Source organism: Capricornis sumatraensis, chromosome 2 (assembly GCF_032405125.1).
Source record: "Capricornis sumatraensis isolate serow.1 chromosome 2, serow.2, whole genome shotgun sequence".
Lineage (NCBI taxonomy): Eukaryota > Metazoa > Chordata > Mammalia > Artiodactyla > Bovidae > Capricornis > Capricornis sumatraensis.
The window spans coordinates 103584324-103601565 of NC_091070.1; the positions used below are offsets into that span (position 1 = coordinate 103584324).

Sequence of the window (17242 nt, forward strand, 5' to 3'; positions counted from 1 at the left end):
GCTGAAGGAAAGAAGAAGCTTTAAGGAACATCCATGGAGAAATTACACAAGATTTAAAAGCCATTTAGGATTATTTCAAACTTGGGGGAGGCAATTTGACAATATGTATCAAGACTCTTAAATACTCCTATCATTTAACCCAGTAATTCTATTTATGGGACTCTGTTTTAAAGTAATAATCCTAAATGAGGGAAAGCTTTATGCATAAGGTTTATTACAACACTGTTTTTTAAAGAAGAAATGGAAATAGTCTAAGAATTGGGAAACAAGTTATTGTGTGCCTTTCTCCTGTAGGGTATTTAATATGCTGTCAATAAAATTACGATAATAAAGACGATGTGATATAAGAGGAAAACACATATATTATTATATTAAGTAAATATAACGAAAACCCCACCAAGACGCAAAATTGAAGATAGGGTATGATTATAAATTATGGGAAGGGGGAAAGAGTTTGTCTGGGGGTGGTAACATTTTTTTTCTTTTATCCTTCTGTGTATTTTCCCTACTTGTCCTCATTATTTCGTTCACTTATCAAATATTTATTGACAGTCCACTATGTGTCAGGTACTGCTCTAGGAATTAGGGGAAACAGCAGTGAATAAAATACAAATCCTGTCCTCACGAACTTACATGTTAGTTGGAGAAGCCAGAAAATTAACAAGTCAATTAAATGAGTGGTCGGCAAAAAAATAAGGCAACGAAAGAGAATAAAATCAACATCATTTACCTTTTCACTTGGAGGGAGGAGATACTCATGCAGGTAAAAAGAGCGAATTAGAGACTCGAGCAGCGCTAAGACTGAGGGCCCAGGAGGCGCCAGCCCAGCAGGCGGCGCTGCAGTCCCGCGGCGGCGGCGGGACGGTGGAGCGCGAGGAGGCGGGGCACGCGACGCGAGGGGCGGGGGCTGGAGGACCGCGGAAACGCCGAGTTCGGCTCAGCGCTTTCCCTTCAGCAAGGCGGGCGGAGCTGAAAACCGAACACAGGTCTTCCGAGCTCCTGGGGGCGGGGCAGACGGGAGCGGGCGGCGTCGCCGCAGCCCAAGCCTTCGCGGAGTTGTTTTTTCGGTTGCTGGTCGCTGCGGCCGAGAGGTGTGAGGTCGGGCTGGTACGTGGGGAGCAATGGCGACCTTTGTGAGCGAGCTGGAGGCGGCGAAGAAGAACTTGAGCGAGGCCCTGGGGGACAACGTGAAGCAGTAAGAACTCCCCAGAAGCAGCCTCCGCGTCTCTGCGCGGGCGCTCCCCCGGCCTCTGGCTGCCCACCCATCGTGCAGTGACTCCACGCGGCCCTGGGCCTGTGCGCCCCTCGCGTCGTGGGCTGTGGGGCCTGTGGGTTTTTCCGGCTGGGGCCGGCGGGCAGCCCCGACGCACCCGGCTGGAGAGGCCGCCCTCCTCGGTTTGCTCGGGACCCGGGCGGGCGCCTTCCCCCGAGGCTCTGTCCTGGGTGGGGCGAGCAAGGCGTCCTCCACGCCTTCACGCCCAAGGGCCTGTTGGGCGGCTGCGGCAGGGGCGCGGGAGTGCGGGACGCGTGTGGCTGAGCAGCGGCCTAGTCCCACCCGGCACGTCTCTAGGCGCCCGGCTCCCGGAGGGCTCCGTGGAGGCGGAGGCTTATTGAGCTCAGGTGTTGCGCGGGAACTGTGGGTAAGACAGAGAAAGCCGTTTCGGAAGGCAGACAGACCCTCCGTGAAGTAGTCACTGAACACTGCTGCAGTTACAGTGATGATAGCAGTAGCGAACATTTATTGAACACCTTTTAAGCGCTCTAGATGTACTATCTCATCTAATCCTCGCAACAGAGATCTGAGGTAGGTACAGTTATCACTCCCGTTTGATAGATGAGAGGACAGAGATCTTAACTCTTCAAAAGTCATGGCAGTATTGCGGTCCTCGTGTCTAATTTCTCGCTCTGAAACCTTACCGGGGGTTGCAAAGGATCCCAGAAGCTCCCAGAGACTTTCACCCAGGTTATAGCAGGGGACCGAGTACATAGTTGGGTCAGAATCGCCGAAATGGCTGAGTGTAAAATCAGTAATTCAGACAAAGCCAAAGTCATAGGAGGAACCCTCCAAAGTACCAGGACAAATTTGGAAGTTTTCAAAACAGTATGATTACATTTTAATTTTTCTAAAATATTAGAAGCCAGTTTTAAACGTTTAAGACTATAATGCCTGTGTTGTTGCTGCCGGATGATTTGTGTGATATTCGGTACATTTTGCAGTACTCAGTAGGCATTCACTTTGAAATGTTTCTAGAGGTGCGAGGTGTTTGGGGGATACTTTCTTTTTCTCCACTCTCTCTCCTTATCTTTTAATTTTTTTTTATTATCACTGAATTGAAGTTACTTAACTTGGATGTCATACATGAGTTTTGGTTTTTCCTTCTTGTGAAATTTTGATGTGGCAGTCTACTTTTTGTCTTACCAAGATACACAGAATTCCCATGTAAGACTTCTTGGAACACTGATGGACTAAATGGAATAACTAAAACCAAAATATAGTTTTTAAAGATTATTTTAGTATTAGGAACAATAATAAATCAAACTAGAAACACTGGAATTAAATTTTAATATGTTATTTTGGGCATAATTATTTAATTTTTTATAAACATTGACTCCCAAAGATAAAATATTTTTACCTGAAGTTATAGTTTAATATGCATGTTGACTTTCTTTCTCTTTCCTTGCTTGCTTAATTAAAAATCCTTAATTATTTTAATGAGTAAAATAGCCTTTACTGTCATTAATTACTGTAGCTTATTTTTGTAATACCGCTGAAATTTACACTTTTTAAGCACAATAGACTTGTCACTCTTATATTTATGATGCTTACAAATATTTGAAAGTGAATGTTTTCATGCAGCAGTAAACTTGGCTCCTGTGTGTAATTGACTAATTAGATGCGATGATGCTCTCTGTGAAGCCACACTTGTCACACAGGTCACCAGAAATGTTGAAATTAGTGTTTCCTATTTGGTCTTTAAAGATCAATGTTGGCTATCAGATGTTGGTCAAATACAGATGCCGAAGCTAAATTTGGTGCATCTGTAGCTCAATCTCCATTAAGAATGCAATCAAAATGTACCTTTGTGTTAGGTAGAGTTAGTGGTACAGTGTTTTTCCTTATTAATGTTTTCCATTGTCTTTTTTCCCTTCTGCTCCTTAAAAAGTGCTTCTTGGTTGAGCAGTCTGTCCTACAATATTTTCTCACATATCCTACTTGAGTAGTTTGTCTTGGTTTGTACAGCCTGACCATTTAAATGCGGTTCTTGTTTGTAGGTAAAATATATCAGGTGTATAAGGATCTCAGGCACGAGTTGTTTCCTATTTTATGCTGTTGTCCTAATGTCCTTTATGTCAGGTTGTCTGCCCATGTCAGCTTCTAGAAAGACAGGAGCTTTGCTAACTTACTCACTTTGTATAGTACTCAGTAGAGTGTTGGGTTCAAATGAGTGCTTTGTTTTTTGGATGATTTAGCCATATATTATTTAATTTTCCCCAGGTTTCTGCAGTGCTTCCTAGTCCGATCCATTTATACTCATCACCCATTATCCTAGAGGCTGGCTTACTTTGTTTTCCTTATTTTTAAGGAAAACAATCAGTTGTCCATGGCTATACAACGAGTTAATACAGGGACCAGGATTGGAAGTGAGTCTTCAACATGATAGGTAGCCAGTGCTGGCTATTTGGGCTATAAAGTTTGAAAAGATAGCATCAGGTTGGCAGAGTCTTGCCTTAGTTCACTTCAAATATGAAGTATTTGAAAGTATCCTTTCTTGTAAAATAGGAACACAGAGTTTTTGAATAATGAAGTTTTTCTCATGTTACTCTCCTCTTTTGTTGTATAGAATGGGATAGGAAAGACTTGCTTTTCTATGGCACTTTATTTCATTTTAAATTGTTCTTGTCTTTAAAAAGGCAGAGGAATCATGTAAGTGTTTCCTATTGAGAAGGTTTTATTGACTAATGAATTTGACTCAGGTGAAATGTTGTGCCAGGTTCTAGAACTAAACTTGTTTTGCTGCTGAATGAAATGGGTCTTGGGAAACTTTAGGGCTCCATTAAAGTTATGAATTTTCTCCAGTGGGGTTGGGGTGGGGAGTACAGGAACTCAAAAAATTACATATATATAGTTATACAGACTTAAACTGATCGGTGTATAGGACAGCAGGAGAAACTGCCATGGGTATAATGATGACAGTGAGAGCATTAAACTGTCTTGTTTAGCACTCTGTTGTTAGAAACTCAAATGAGCATTAGAAAGTAGCTAATCGTGAATTGAAAGGTACTGTAAAAACATGTGCTAAGTAATTATTAGTCCTGTTTCATGAATGAGGAATAGCTTTCTTAAGCATCAAAACAAGGGGTGTGGATGTGAAAAATCAAGTACTTTACTCCTATTTTTAATAATGTTGTTAAGGTATAAAAGATTGGATCCTTTTTTTCCTACCAGTTAACTAGTAATTTTTATGAGTAGTGGTTGGTTTTCACTTTAAAAAACCGCACTCCTCAATCTATAAAACACAGAAACTTTAAAATATAAATCTTTCTTAAAATTGAGGTATAAATGACAGCTTTTCATTAGTTTCAGGGGTACCACATTAATGATTCAGTATTTGTATATATTTTGTAGTGTGGTACCACAATAGGTCTAGTTCATGTCTCTCATCATACATAGTTAAAAAATTATTTTTTTCTTGTGATGAGAACTTTTAATGCATTATTGATTAGGGGGGTTTTGTAGAAACTAACACCTGTGACCATCTATTTGTTATGTAAGTGAATATTGAAACACTCTGGTCAATAATATTCAGGTTAACAAAAGACTTATTACGTCTTTGAGCAGTAAGTTGTTAAGATCTACTCTCCGCAGCTTTCAAATAAACAATATTTGACAACTTTAATAATATTTTAAAATAATTTTAAGTGTATTTTCTGGAGAGTAGGTCCTTTAGAAAGGCAACAGTGAGGAAGGAAAGGTACAGCTATGGTTTTTAGCTGGTTGACTTATAGGTCAGATTCTGTGACTACTGCTCAGTCCATTTTAGGGAGGACTTTCCTCTTTTGACGGTATTCTGGCTCCTTAGGAGCTTAAACAACTGATTTATTTTCTCACCATTCCAGAGTCTAGAAGTCTGACATCGGGGTGTGAGCAGGGTTGTTATTTTCTGAGGCCTCTCCCTTTGGCTATTGCCTGCTGTCTCTTGTCTGTATCCTAATCCCTTCTTATAAGGACACCAGTCTCATTGGGTTAGGGCCTACCCTGATTCCTCCAGTTCAGTTCAGTCGCTCGGTCATGTCTGACTCTTTGGGACCCCATGGACTACAGCACGCCAGGCTTTCCTGTCCCATCACCGGCTCCCGAAGCTTACTCAAATTTATGTCCATTGAGTCGGTGATGCCATCCAACCGTTTTATCCTCTGTCTTCCCCTTCTCCTCCTGACTTCAATCTTTATCAGCATCAGGGTCTTTTCCAATAAGTCAGTTCTTTGCATCAGGTGGCTAAATTATTGGAGCTTCAGCTTCAGCATCAGTCCTTCTAATGAATATTCAGGACTGATTTCCTTTAGGATGGACTGGTTGGATCTCCTTGCAGTCCAGGGGACTCTCAAGAGTCTTCTTCAACCCCACAGTTCAAAAGCATCAATTCTTCGGTGCTCAGCTTTCTTTATAGTCCATCTCACATCCATATATGACCACTGGAAAAACCATAACCTTGACTAGATGGACCTTTGTTGGCAAAGTAATGTCTCTGCTTTTTAATATGCTGTTTAGGTTGGTCATAGCTTTTCTACCAAGGAGCAAGCGTCCTTTAATTTCATGGCTGCAGTCACTATCTGCAGTGACTTTGAAGCTCCCCAAAATAAAGTCTGTCACTGTTTCCATTGTTTTCCCATCTATTTGCCATGAAGTGATGGGACCAGATGCCATGATCTTAGTTTTCTGAATGTTGAGCTTTAAGCCAGCTTTTTCACTCCCCTCTTTCAGTTTCATTAAGAGGTTCTTTAATTCTTCTTCACTTTCTACCATAAGGGTGGTGTCATCTGCATATCTGAGGTTATTGATATTTCTCCTGGCAATCTTGATTCCAGCTTGTGCTTCATCCAGTCCAGCGTTTCTCATGATGTACTCTGCATTTAAATTAAATAAGCAGGTTACTTAATTACCTCTTTGAAGGCCCTGTCATGTTCTGTCGTACTAGGGGTTAGGGAGTCAACATATGAATTTGGGGGGAAACACAACTCAGTCCATAACATTAGGGAATGCAAAATTTCCTTCTTTTCTGGGAGTTGGGGGAGATAAAGTGAACTTGGGGAAGAAGCAAAACCTGAGGTTCTTAATATTGCTTCTGCCTCTGCAGATACTGGGCTAACTTAAAGTTGTGGTTCAAGCAGAAGATCAGCAAAGAAGAGTTTGACCTTGAAGCTCATAGACTTCTCACACAGGATAATGGTAAAATAATCTGGGGACTTATTTTACTGTTCTGAAGTTTTCCCAGATCTGCAATAGATTAAGTTAAAATTTTTTTTTGTTTTAGTAGTATGTAAGGTCATTTAAATAATGTGGATATTTAAAAGTAAATGTAAAGAATGGCAGAGTAGGGGATATCCAAAGTCTTTAGAAACTAGACTAAAACAGTGGTTTCGTATGTTGTGAATGTCGTATGCTTGACTTGTGGCCATCTTCCCTCTTCCAGTCCACTCTCACAACGATTTCCTCCTGGCCATTCTCACGCGGTGTCAGATTTTGGTGTCTACACCAGGTAAGGGAGTGCAGGTAACCTCTAGGGATGTCAGTCAGCAGAGCCACAAACTCGGGTGTACTCCCAGGCTCTCGCTGCCTCTAACAGACGTGTTTGCAAATGAAATGTTCTTAGAAGACAGATTTTATTATAAAGTGCTGATTCTTTTATAGGACCTTTTTAAAGCAGGTAATTTCACTGTCCTTACATTGACTTTTGGGCTTTACTGGGTTTCAGTTACTTAAGTAAACCAGAGGTGAGGAGGCGAGTAGTTAGTCAGGAGGAAGAAGCTGAGGAGAGTGAAGAGAGGGCAGTTGGTGGTTAGAAGAGGTTCACCAGAGATGCATAGAGGGTAAACCAGGTGAGGAGAAACCACAGCATGTGTTGAGAACTTGGGTTTTCCTGATCTTAATTCAGTGAGACATTAGCACCTGGAAGGTTAAGTGCGTCAGCCTGTGTTTGGCAAACTATTGGTGAAGAACAAAGGTAGTGAATAGCACCATGGTAGGGAGGTACATGGAAGCCACATCTGTCACTTCAGCCTAAGAAAATGGGTACAGACAATGATTTTTTGCCCCTAGTTTTTTGGAGGTTTAAGTGGTACAAGTCACCTCTTTCAATCTTATTTTAATCAGTCAGTCAAAACCAAATAAATACATTAAAAATTGGCCTCATGGTAAAGCTTATCCTGGGTTCTTGTATTTACAGGTACTATTGGTTTTTGTTGTTGCTTTTAAAGGGCCTGTGGTAATTCTGATGGTCATTTATTAAAAGCCCATGGTTATCTAGAGAAAGTGGAGTCACTCGGTTGTGTCCGACTCCTTGCAACCCCATGGACTGTAGTAGCCTACCAGGCTCCTCCGTCCATTGGATTTTCCAGGCAAGACTACTAGAGTGGCTGCCATTTCCTTCTCCAGGGGTTCCCCCAACCCAGGGATCGAACCCAGGTCTCCTACGTTGCAGACAGGCACTTTACCATCTGAGCCACCAGGGAAGCCTCTTTTATCTAGACATGGCTAGTATTTTGTATCATCTCCCTCTGCTAAGCTCTGTTGTAAGATGGAGAATTCAGATAAGATATCTTAAAGGCCTGTTCTTCACACTCAAGAGAAGTTACCTTGCTGGGAAGAGTGGTAAAGAGCATTTGTTTATGGAGACTGGTGTTAGAGCAGGGAGGCTGCTCTCCACCCCTCACCATACCCCTTGCTGCACATTGTCCGCTATGCCTGATGTTTTATGTAATTTAAATAGAAGTGGACTTTTGCCTGTTAGATCATAAAGATAATCCACTGTATTGTTTAAAATTTAATTTGATCAGAAAAGCCAACATTTTGTGAGGCTGGATCTTACTTTTTTTGCCACACACCCAAAAGATTCAGTGGGACGATTGGAATTAAAAACTTTGGTTGATAGGCGTCAGGAGACTTGGGTTCAAGTTTAAGTTTTGCCACTAGCTTAGGTGATATATTTAATTATTGAATGTTGAGAGCATCCATGAGACCGTAATATCTACCCTACATGGTTATAAAAAAGCAGGTGAAAGAACGTGTAAAATTTCTCTTAGAAATAAAAAATGCCAAAATAATATGAAGTGATATTAATGTAGATGGCTGATTTTAATTAAAGCCTTTGATACTCTTGAATGTTTGTTGTTGGTTGTTTAAAAATAAATGAAGATACATTGGAATTTAAGAGATTATTTCTCCATCAAACACCCCAAATATCTTTCCTTAAAATATTTGTTGGCAACAAAGAGATGATTTCTACTAAAAGTACAATATAGAAATATAATTTTTGTGTGTGTTGATAATTGTGGTCAAATTGCTTACTATTTCTCGAAGCCAGGCAAGAAAGATGGTTTTAATGATATTATTTGTTGACTGCTAACAGCTGTGTCCTAGATACTTTCTGTGCATTGTCTTTTTTCTTAAAATTCTTTGGGATATTTTTTTCAAGTGTATATAACTTTGATTTTTTTGTTTGTTTAGCTTGGTCTTTCTTACCATGTTACAGATGTCTATCAAATGTCTGATGATTTGTGTTTAAGAATGAAGCATAAAACTGCCTGGAGATGCCCTTTAGAGTGACAGGAAGCCAGTGTTACAGTGGGGCTGTGCTTGAGGGTGCCAGCACCCATGCCAGCCACCTCAGTAAAGCCAAGAAGTTTTGTTTTGCTTTAACTAGAGAAGAGTTCTCCGTCCTCCTGTGGCGTATGCCCCCCTGTGCACAGGGGTGAGCGGGGCTGCTTGCGTGGGGCCAGGAACAACTGTCCAGTGAACTCGGAAGGGCCTGTACTTGGCTTGGTGCTGTACTCGTGTTGTCTTGAAGTTCTTAACTTTTGATCAGGGGACGCATCTTTTTTGTGTTGTACTGAGTTCAGTCCTGGATGTGAGGGAAGGCATTTGTATGGATGACTTTTCAACATAGATACTCCATTAATCTTGTTTGTAGCTGTATTCTCCCTCCTGCTTTCCACTGGACTCAACTACAAATTCAGATTCTATATGGATGTCTACTGGTCAGGTTAACTTAGTTCCATCTATTCACCAAGCTTGCCTAGCTTAGGCCGTAGCTTCCATGTGTCCACTTTGTAAGTTGGCTCCTTTTTAGCCTATCCTTGGAATTTGGTGAGATCTCATCTTGGTCTGCCACTCATTTTCCTCTTAGTCTCTGTTGTGGACATGTCATTTACTTTTTCCTACTGTTGTTTTTAGTAGGGTCTTGGAAGAGAGAAGAGACAAATAGATGTGATCTGTTTGCTGTCTTGAACTAGAAAACTCTGTCCTCTTTTCATAATGTTACTGCTACTATTAAGCAAACAAGCACCCTATAGACAGTTAAAAACGTGAAAAACAAATTTGTCTTCCTAAAAGAACAATTTTGGTTACAGCTAGGAAAAAAAAGTGATTTGAGAGAATTTGAAGTTTTTTAGAGAAGCAGAAAGACATCTGAATTTAAGCATTTATTGTTTATTTTCATCATTTGAGCATCTCATACTTCTTTAACCCAAAGGGTAAACAGAACTCAGCAGTTATCAGTTGTCGTTCTTTTCTCTTATGATTGTTATTTTTCTGTCTCACAGAGGGTGCTGGATCTTTACCCTGGACAGGGGGTTCTGCAGCCAAACCTGGAAAACCAAAGGGAAAGAAAAAGCTTTCTTCTGTTCGTCAGAAATTTGATGTAGGTTGTTCTTCAGTAAATCTTGGTAATGACTGATTTAAGAACTGTTGTGATGGAACTGGCTTTAGTTTTTTAATGAATATTACAATTCTGGTAGGAAAGTTGAAAAAAGGTGAACAGAAAAACACGTTATTTGGGGAGGAAAAGATGTTATTGAATTTGAAATTGGGACTCAATCTTTGAAACCCTCTTTACCAAAGTGTCTGAATTTTTATAATTCTGGTTTGTTACTGCATAATTATTAATGTGTTGTCATTAGTATATAATAATTTTTCAGTGATTCAAGGACTATACCTGTGTTTTTTTTTCTCTAAAATATCTTTGGGAATGAATAATGTTACCCAGATTGAAGACTTCTGTTTCAAGGGTCCAGGAGGCCTAGAGGCCTCCAGCAAGATCCTGGTGATGCCCTGGTAAACCTTGAGCCTTCTGGGGATCCTCAGAGAAATCTTGAAGGCATTGGACTATGAAATTTGTAAACATTTCAGAATAACTTGCTTTTTCAGGTTTATATCCAGGGAACAAAGTTTCCCTATCCCTTTTATAGATTTGATTGGGTACTTTATTGATTAATATCAACAAACATTTATTTACTTCTACTTTTTGCTCCATGTTTTATATCAATAATATTAGATCTGGAGGGCATCAGCATCTCCAGAGAGGCATACTTGCTTTAAAAAAGCATGTTTGATATGAAATAGTTCTGTACTTGGAAAATGGAAAAGCAACTTGCTTTTATAATACAGACTTCAAACAGGACAAGCCATATTTGCTACAAAATCTTGTGAGCTGGACTTAACCAAAAGCTACAGAGGCGTATCTCCTACTGATGAGGGAGAATATAAATGTGCTCTAAGCATCTCCCAGAGCAAGGCTGGGGTTTTATAAGTGGAAAAGATTGGGAAAGGCTATTTTTTTAAAAAACTAATGACTGTCTTAAAAAGATTCCGTGTTGAGAATTGTTAGTGGAATATAATGTAACTGAAGAGTTACACTAGCCTACATTATCTTGGAATATTTGTTATTAGATCTGTTATGTTGGTAACAGAAATTACCAGTCTTCTGAAACATTCACTGTATATTTCTGCGTTCAGAATCTGCTTGCTTACCAGTGTACTTAAAATGTTTTGACTTGTTTGAAAATAGTTTTATATCTTCTCCTTCTCCCCATTTGTTATTTTTAGCACAGAGCCATATATTCTGTGATTTCTAAGGAATTAATTAAATAGGATAAACTACTGTGCATACTATTGCTATTCCCCTAAACTCATATCTTCATTATAGATATGTAATGGTTGTGAATCTGTGATTATTTGCGCATGAGTTCCTGTTTTTTTAACTTGTGGTTTAGTTTTGATGGCATTAATTTGTAGGATCGCAGGTCCAATTCATTGGTTACTCTTGTTTGCGTCTTATTACTTGCCATGTAATGAATAATTTTGAAAAGTTTTCTTACCTATAGCATAGATTCCAGCCTCAGAATCCCCTCTCAGGAGCCCAGCAGTTTGTGGCAAAGGATCCCCAGGATGATGATGACTTGAAACTTTGTTCCCACACAATGATGCTTCCTACTCGGGGTCAGCTTGAAGGGAGAATGATAGTGACTGCCTACGAACACGGGCTGGACAACGTCACCGAGGAGGCTGTCTCAGCTGTGGTCTATGCGGTGGAGGTTGGTTTGCTGGTGTCAAAAACACTCCTATCGATTGAATGTGACAGGCTTGTGTGTGTTATTCAGAGTTAGTACTGCAAGAAAAGAGCTAAAATGTAACTCTGATTTCAGAATTGCCTTGCTGAAATGGTTTTCTCTTGAGGGGAGAAACATCACAATCCAAACAGTTGCCTTCAGTTAACAGACTCAGCTTTTCAAAAGGTTACGAGTGGCATAACACTTTTGATGTTTAACTTGTTAACAAGGGGACAGTTTTTAAGCAAAAAATTGAGATTGAGAATCCTAAAGATTAGAATCACTTGACTTTGCTGTGGCACAGCATTTGAAGAGCATTATTAGGCGTGGTGTCCAAACTGCGGGATTCTGTCTTAGCACACCCTTTCATTCATTAATTTCACTCATTCAGTCACTAGACAAAACGTACACTGGGGTCTACACGGGTACTGACAGGTGACGTTGGGGCTTTCCTTTCGGTTCTCTGAGCCTCTGTTTCCTCGCCTGTACCTCAGAGATTATAATAGCTATCTCATGAAGTTTTAAGCTACAGATGGTACCATGATGTCCTGACGTGAGGTGATCTTACTGGCATAATTGAAATACCATGCCCCCTGGCTCTGCTGTTGATAATGGTAGTCTGGGACTCGTCTGTCTCTGTTTTCACAGACCGTCTCTAACCCTCTCTTAGGCTGTCACAAAGGTGAAGAGATGTCAAGTACCTAATATCTATTTATTTCCTGTATATAGCTGTCTTTTATGTGGCTTTTGAGAGAGCCAGGATTCTATTTATGCAAGGATTTTAGTAACTGGGCACTATAATATATTTCTGATCTTAAAAGATTTTGTACCATTTTCAAACAAGCTTCAAGGTAGTTCGCTACTTTAAAAAATTACTTGTTTTTGTACTTCTATTTAAAGCTATCTGAAAATCATTTTTGAGAGAGAGGAGCCAATTTAGAGGGGTAAAGACTTTAACACATTTCCATAGAGCAGGCTCATCTCAAGTAGAGCTGAATGAAACAGTCACCGCCCTTCACTCTTGGCTAGACCCTGCCGCTCGGGTGTGGCCTGCGGCTTTCTAGTGAGCATTCACTTGGCTTCAGCACTTCCTTGCCGTTCTCACGTCTCCATTCATTAAGTGCCAGTAAACAATTGTTTGGTAAATGGAAGTTTTATGGTTTGCTTTTAAGACAAGTTCATGCTATTTTTCATTTTTTTTTTCTTGTTTTTACAGAATCACCTTAAAGACATACTGACATCAGTTGTGTCAAGAAGAAAAGCTTACCGATTACGTGATGGTCATTTTAAATATGCCTTTGGTAGTAATGTGACCCCACAGCCATACCTGAAAAATAGTGTAGTGGCTTACAACAGCTTAATAGAAAGGTATACGAAGTTTCCTGCGATTTTTGCATCTATCCTTTCTAGTTGGTTATGCTACTCTTACATAATAGACCACTGTTAAATAATTGGTTATTGAGTTTCTGTGAGTCTAGGGTATCTCTGAGAGCAGTACAGTTTTATTTTCTCAAGTTGCTTTCTTATATAACTAGTGAACGCTTTTGGTACTCTGTAGATCAAAAGTAAAGTTGTAGAGTTTGGCCGCGGCGTGTGCTTTAATGCGAGTGGCCCCACTCTCTGAGGGCAGTGCACCTTGAAGGCTCCTGGGGCAGCACCTCCTGGTGGTGGGAGTGGGCCAGCTGTCACTCGGAGATGTGGCCTGTGATTGTTGGGTCAGGGTTGGGTTTCTTGATGGTGGGAGGAGCAGTGGTGGGTGTGTCTCCAGATCCTTACCTGGCATTTGTAGCTGGAGCTCACGATGGTGGCCTGGGCTGGGTGTCATCGGTTGCTCTTGGCACCCTCTTGAGCAGATCTGGTCTTTCAGCTCCGATCTCTGGAACCTCTCTGCACTGTGGGCTCCCAGGACCTCTATGCTGTCCTGAAACATCCCCCTGAGATGACCAGGATTATCTTCCCTTTGTTGTCTCTCTTCAGGGAGAAGAGAGGGAGAAAAAAGCATGATTGGGAAGGCTGGCTGGAGTGGTGATGGGGAAGAAGTAACCGGCAGGGAAGGCCGGTGGCACGATTGTGGTGGGGTGTGTGGTGGGAGAGCTGAGCAGGGAGTCGGGGCAGACGGTGCTGACACCGTAGGGAGGGCCTGGTGCTGGCGCTTGTTTCATGGCTCCGCAGACCTCGACACAACTCACAAGGCTCTTTTTGGAGAGCACTGGCTTAAATTGGGTTCACTATTTCAGACTGCCATAGGTGAAGATTTACTTTCTCAACCTCGTTCAAGCATATCTGTTGTCGATTATTTGTTCTCCTTTGTGAGTCATTCGTCTTTAGAGAAAAACAGCCCCTTGTGTTGGGTGAGTGCTGGAGCAGTGTCTGAGCCTGCCAGGCCTCCAGCCGCCCTCTCTCCCTGCCAGCCTGTCTCTGGACGGCTCCTGCCTCATTCTTGGCCACCTGTTTCTCCATCAGGGCTGCGTTTGTCTGGTGCCGAAACCCACGCTCACACTCCACTTGTGCTTTCCTCTGAGTCCCCTCCTTGCTGTTTCACCTCCTCTGTGTTCTCCAGAATGGCATAGCTTATCTTCTGCTGTATTATGATACAAAAATCATGCTTGTCTTGCCAGTTATATCTGGGTTCTATTTGGCGAGCTTGGCAAAATTTGGTGTATTTTCTCTACCCTCCAGTTTTGCCCGTTGCTTCTTTTGTGCTTTATCTTTCCTTGCTTGTTATTTTTTGATCCTGTTGTCTTTCGTTTCCTCTCCAAGTCAGTTTGCAATTTCATTTTCCTTTAGTTAGGCTCTATTATTTTTTTTCCACCTAGAAGCTCTTTAAGGGCAGGAAACAATTTTGACTCTGTATCCTGACTTAACAAATATTTTGACACTTGTGGAGGGAGGAGGGTAAATGCAGTTGCACTGCATTTTATTTCCAGCCTAAGGGATGGGCTGCCTTTAAAAATGAAATTGTAGGTTATTCATATATACACTGGCTGAAAAATAATTGGATTTCTGATTCCTTTTGAGATATGTTTTATAAGAAGTTTTCTAGCAGACCATCCCTATTCTGGGTGTTCAGTGGCTCTGGTTGTTCCCTCTTTCTTACTGGAACGTTTCTGGAACGTTTTGTTTTCAGCCCTCCAGCCCTCTCCGCTCCTTGTGCTGGTCAGAACCCAGCGTCCCACCCGCCCCCCGACGATGCTGAGCAGCAGGCTGCACTCCTGCTGGCGTGCTCGGGGGACACACTGCCCGCATCTTTGCCTCCAGTGAACATGTACGACCTTTTTGAAGCTTTGCAGGTAACCCTTGGCACCTTAAGGTTTATCTGGGTTTATGGATAGGTTCAAAGTTTCTTCAAGTCTACAAAGATATTCTCTAGCTTTTCCATTTCCTGACTTTTGTTTTTCAGTTTTTGTTTGTTATTGAAGCCATTAATACTAGCCTTATTTTCCAATCCTGCTCTCAGGAATTCTTCCTAACTTACCTCCCCCATTCCTCACCTTTCCAGTGAAAGGAAACAAACAAAAAAAAACTTTGTTCCCTTATTTTTCCTTCAGAGCCTTGTTATTTCCTTGTTTTTTTGTTATCTGTTTGGGTTTCATTAAGTTCTGGCTCAAAACTTAACAGGTTTGTGTCTTTTGTGTGAGTGTTTTGTTGATACAAACCTTACTTTCATTTTCTGTGTTGGAAAAATAAGTATACTGAAGTATAATTGGAGACATGCTGATGTTTTTATCCCAGGTACACAGGGAGGTCATTCCTACCCATACCGTGTATGCTCTCAACATTGAAAGGATCATTATGAAACTCTGGCATCCAAATCATGAAGAGCTGCAGCAAGACAAAGTCCATCGCCAGCGCTTGGCAGCCAAGGAGGGGCTTTTGTTCTGCTGAATCAGGACCTGACGGTGTGGGACCCTCAGCAACCTCATTGATTATTGGATTGAATGTTTTGGTGATTCACGTTTCAAGACTTAAGTGTATAGTGTAAATATAATCTTTCCTATGGAAATGAGACAGTACCTTTTGTGTTGCTACTGTGACGCCATTAATATAAATCTGATTTTGATAATGACCCATCTCTCTCTTGTGTATGTGTGTGTGTTCCAGTTATGGGACTAGGCACTGAGAAAGTTCGGTGCCTGGAGTAGCGATGTTTGGGCATCTGAGCCCTAGTATCCTGTGGTCTTCATGTGAGGTGGGTGACATTCTAGAACAAAGAAGCTGTTATAACTTTGTCTCCACAATCAGGAGGTTGTTTGTTTGTTCAGAGACATCACATATTCTGTATCTGGCAAGTCTAAAATTTCTGCTTTTCTCCTGAACTGTTTTTTTTTTTTTTACTGATTTTGACAAAATGTTAAAAATTGGTTATCTTTGTTAGTAATCAGTTTAATATACTTTTTTTGTGTGTGACGAGTTCTAACAGATAGAGTTGCCTATTACAGTTTCATAGAAAATAAGACTTAGAAATGCTTTGCTGTTTGATGAGATAGTCTTTTCTTTAAAAACCAAATCAGAATAATCTCTTAGGATGTAATTAACCTTATAAAATATCTTCTCATAATTCCTTTCTTTTAGAGTTGCTAGGCCCAAAGACTTTGATTGGTAGGTTCATCTGTTCATTATTCCTGTAAACTGTTGTAAGTTCAAGTAAACATACTGGATTTTTACTTGGTTAATTCTCCTGTTCCTGTGAACTATCCTTCCAAATGGCAGTGTTACTACCAAGTTTGTTTCTTAAAAGATACGTGACTTTTTTATTCAAGAGATGTTATAGGTAGATACACTAGAATGTACAGATGGGTTTCAGTTCAGTCAGTTCAGTCGTGTCCGACTCTTTGCGACCCCATATAAATAATATATGTATAGATAAGTATGTGTGGTTCAATATCTGGATCTGTGTATTTGTTTTTGTACTTTAAATGCAACAAATAAATCTTTTGGGAGAAAACTTTTATTAAACATAAGGAATACTGCCTTCAGAAATATGAAGAAACTTGCTTTATGAGATCTTAGCAGAAGCTTTTCAAAAGAATGTATCAGATGAGAAAGATAAAAAACAGGTTCCAATTAAGGTGTGTCATCACTTCCTTTTGTGATATATAGATTAAGACAAAATAGCTTAGTTTCAGTTCTTGGCACAACTCTGAAAAGTCATTTAGAGTTTTAGATAACTCAAGAATTTTTAGGATTTCTAAGAATTTGAACTGATACCTAACTGCGTGTAGTGGATCCATATTATATCTTGAGCCTCAATGCTAAGTATGTACTACATTTCATGTGTTCCATAGATGGAGAGACACCTAGACGTCTTGAACATGCCCTGCTGCTCATTACAAGGGCAGGTTCCCAGTGAAATCTGGTAGCAGTGGACCTCCACAGAGAATTCCTCACTAGCTATGGGACCTGGCCTGAGTCCCTACTCATCTGTTCTCGTGGGACCATAGGGCACCAGAGGACTCCCAAGCCTGGGGCCTCACTCCTAAGGCCCGCTTCCCACGCCAGCTTTCCTCAAGTATCATTTGTACAGTGGAGAGAGGAGGTCAAGCGCATGGCAGGCAGGCGGAAAGAGTGATTGCTACTTAGGATGTTTCAAGATAGACTCTGAAATTCAAATACCCCGGTTCCACGAAACACTGCCTCC

The 17242-nt window shown here is 40.9% G+C and overlaps 1 protein-coding gene across 1 annotated transcript; it reads left to right on the plus strand.

The window, feature by feature from the left end:
• Positions 1-1075: 1075 nt before the first annotated feature.
• Positions 1076-16431, plus strand: TADA1 (transcriptional adaptor 1). Its single transcript, XM_068965012.1, has 8 exons — positions 1076-1195; positions 6357-6448; positions 6693-6758; positions 9820-9917; positions 11380-11589; positions 12821-12972; positions 14732-14894; positions 15337-16431. Exons 1-8 carry the CDS (start codon positions 1122-1124, stop codon positions 15487-15489), a joined length of 1008 nt encoding a protein of 335 aa, XP_068821113.1. The 5' UTR covers positions 1076-1121; the 3' UTR covers positions 15490-16431.
• The last annotated feature ends 811 nt before the right edge of the window (positions 16432-17242 follow it).

What these genes read in the sequence shown, in the direction of transcription:
- TADA1 (XM_068965012.1), top strand. Translation starts at nt 1,122, where the DNA reads ATGGCGACCTTTGTGAGCGAGCTGGAGGCGGCGAAGAAGAACTTGAGC. An exon ending in CTGTTCGTCAGAAATTTGAT is followed by an intron (nt 9,918 to 11,379) that starts GTAGGTTGTTCT and finishes TCTTACCTATAG; the next exon opens with CATAGATTCCAGCCTCAGAA. An exon ending in TACAACAGCTTAATAGAAAG is followed by an intron (nt 12,973 to 14,731) that starts GTATACGAAGTT and finishes TTTTGTTTTCAG; the next exon opens with CCCTCCAGCCCTCTCCGCTC.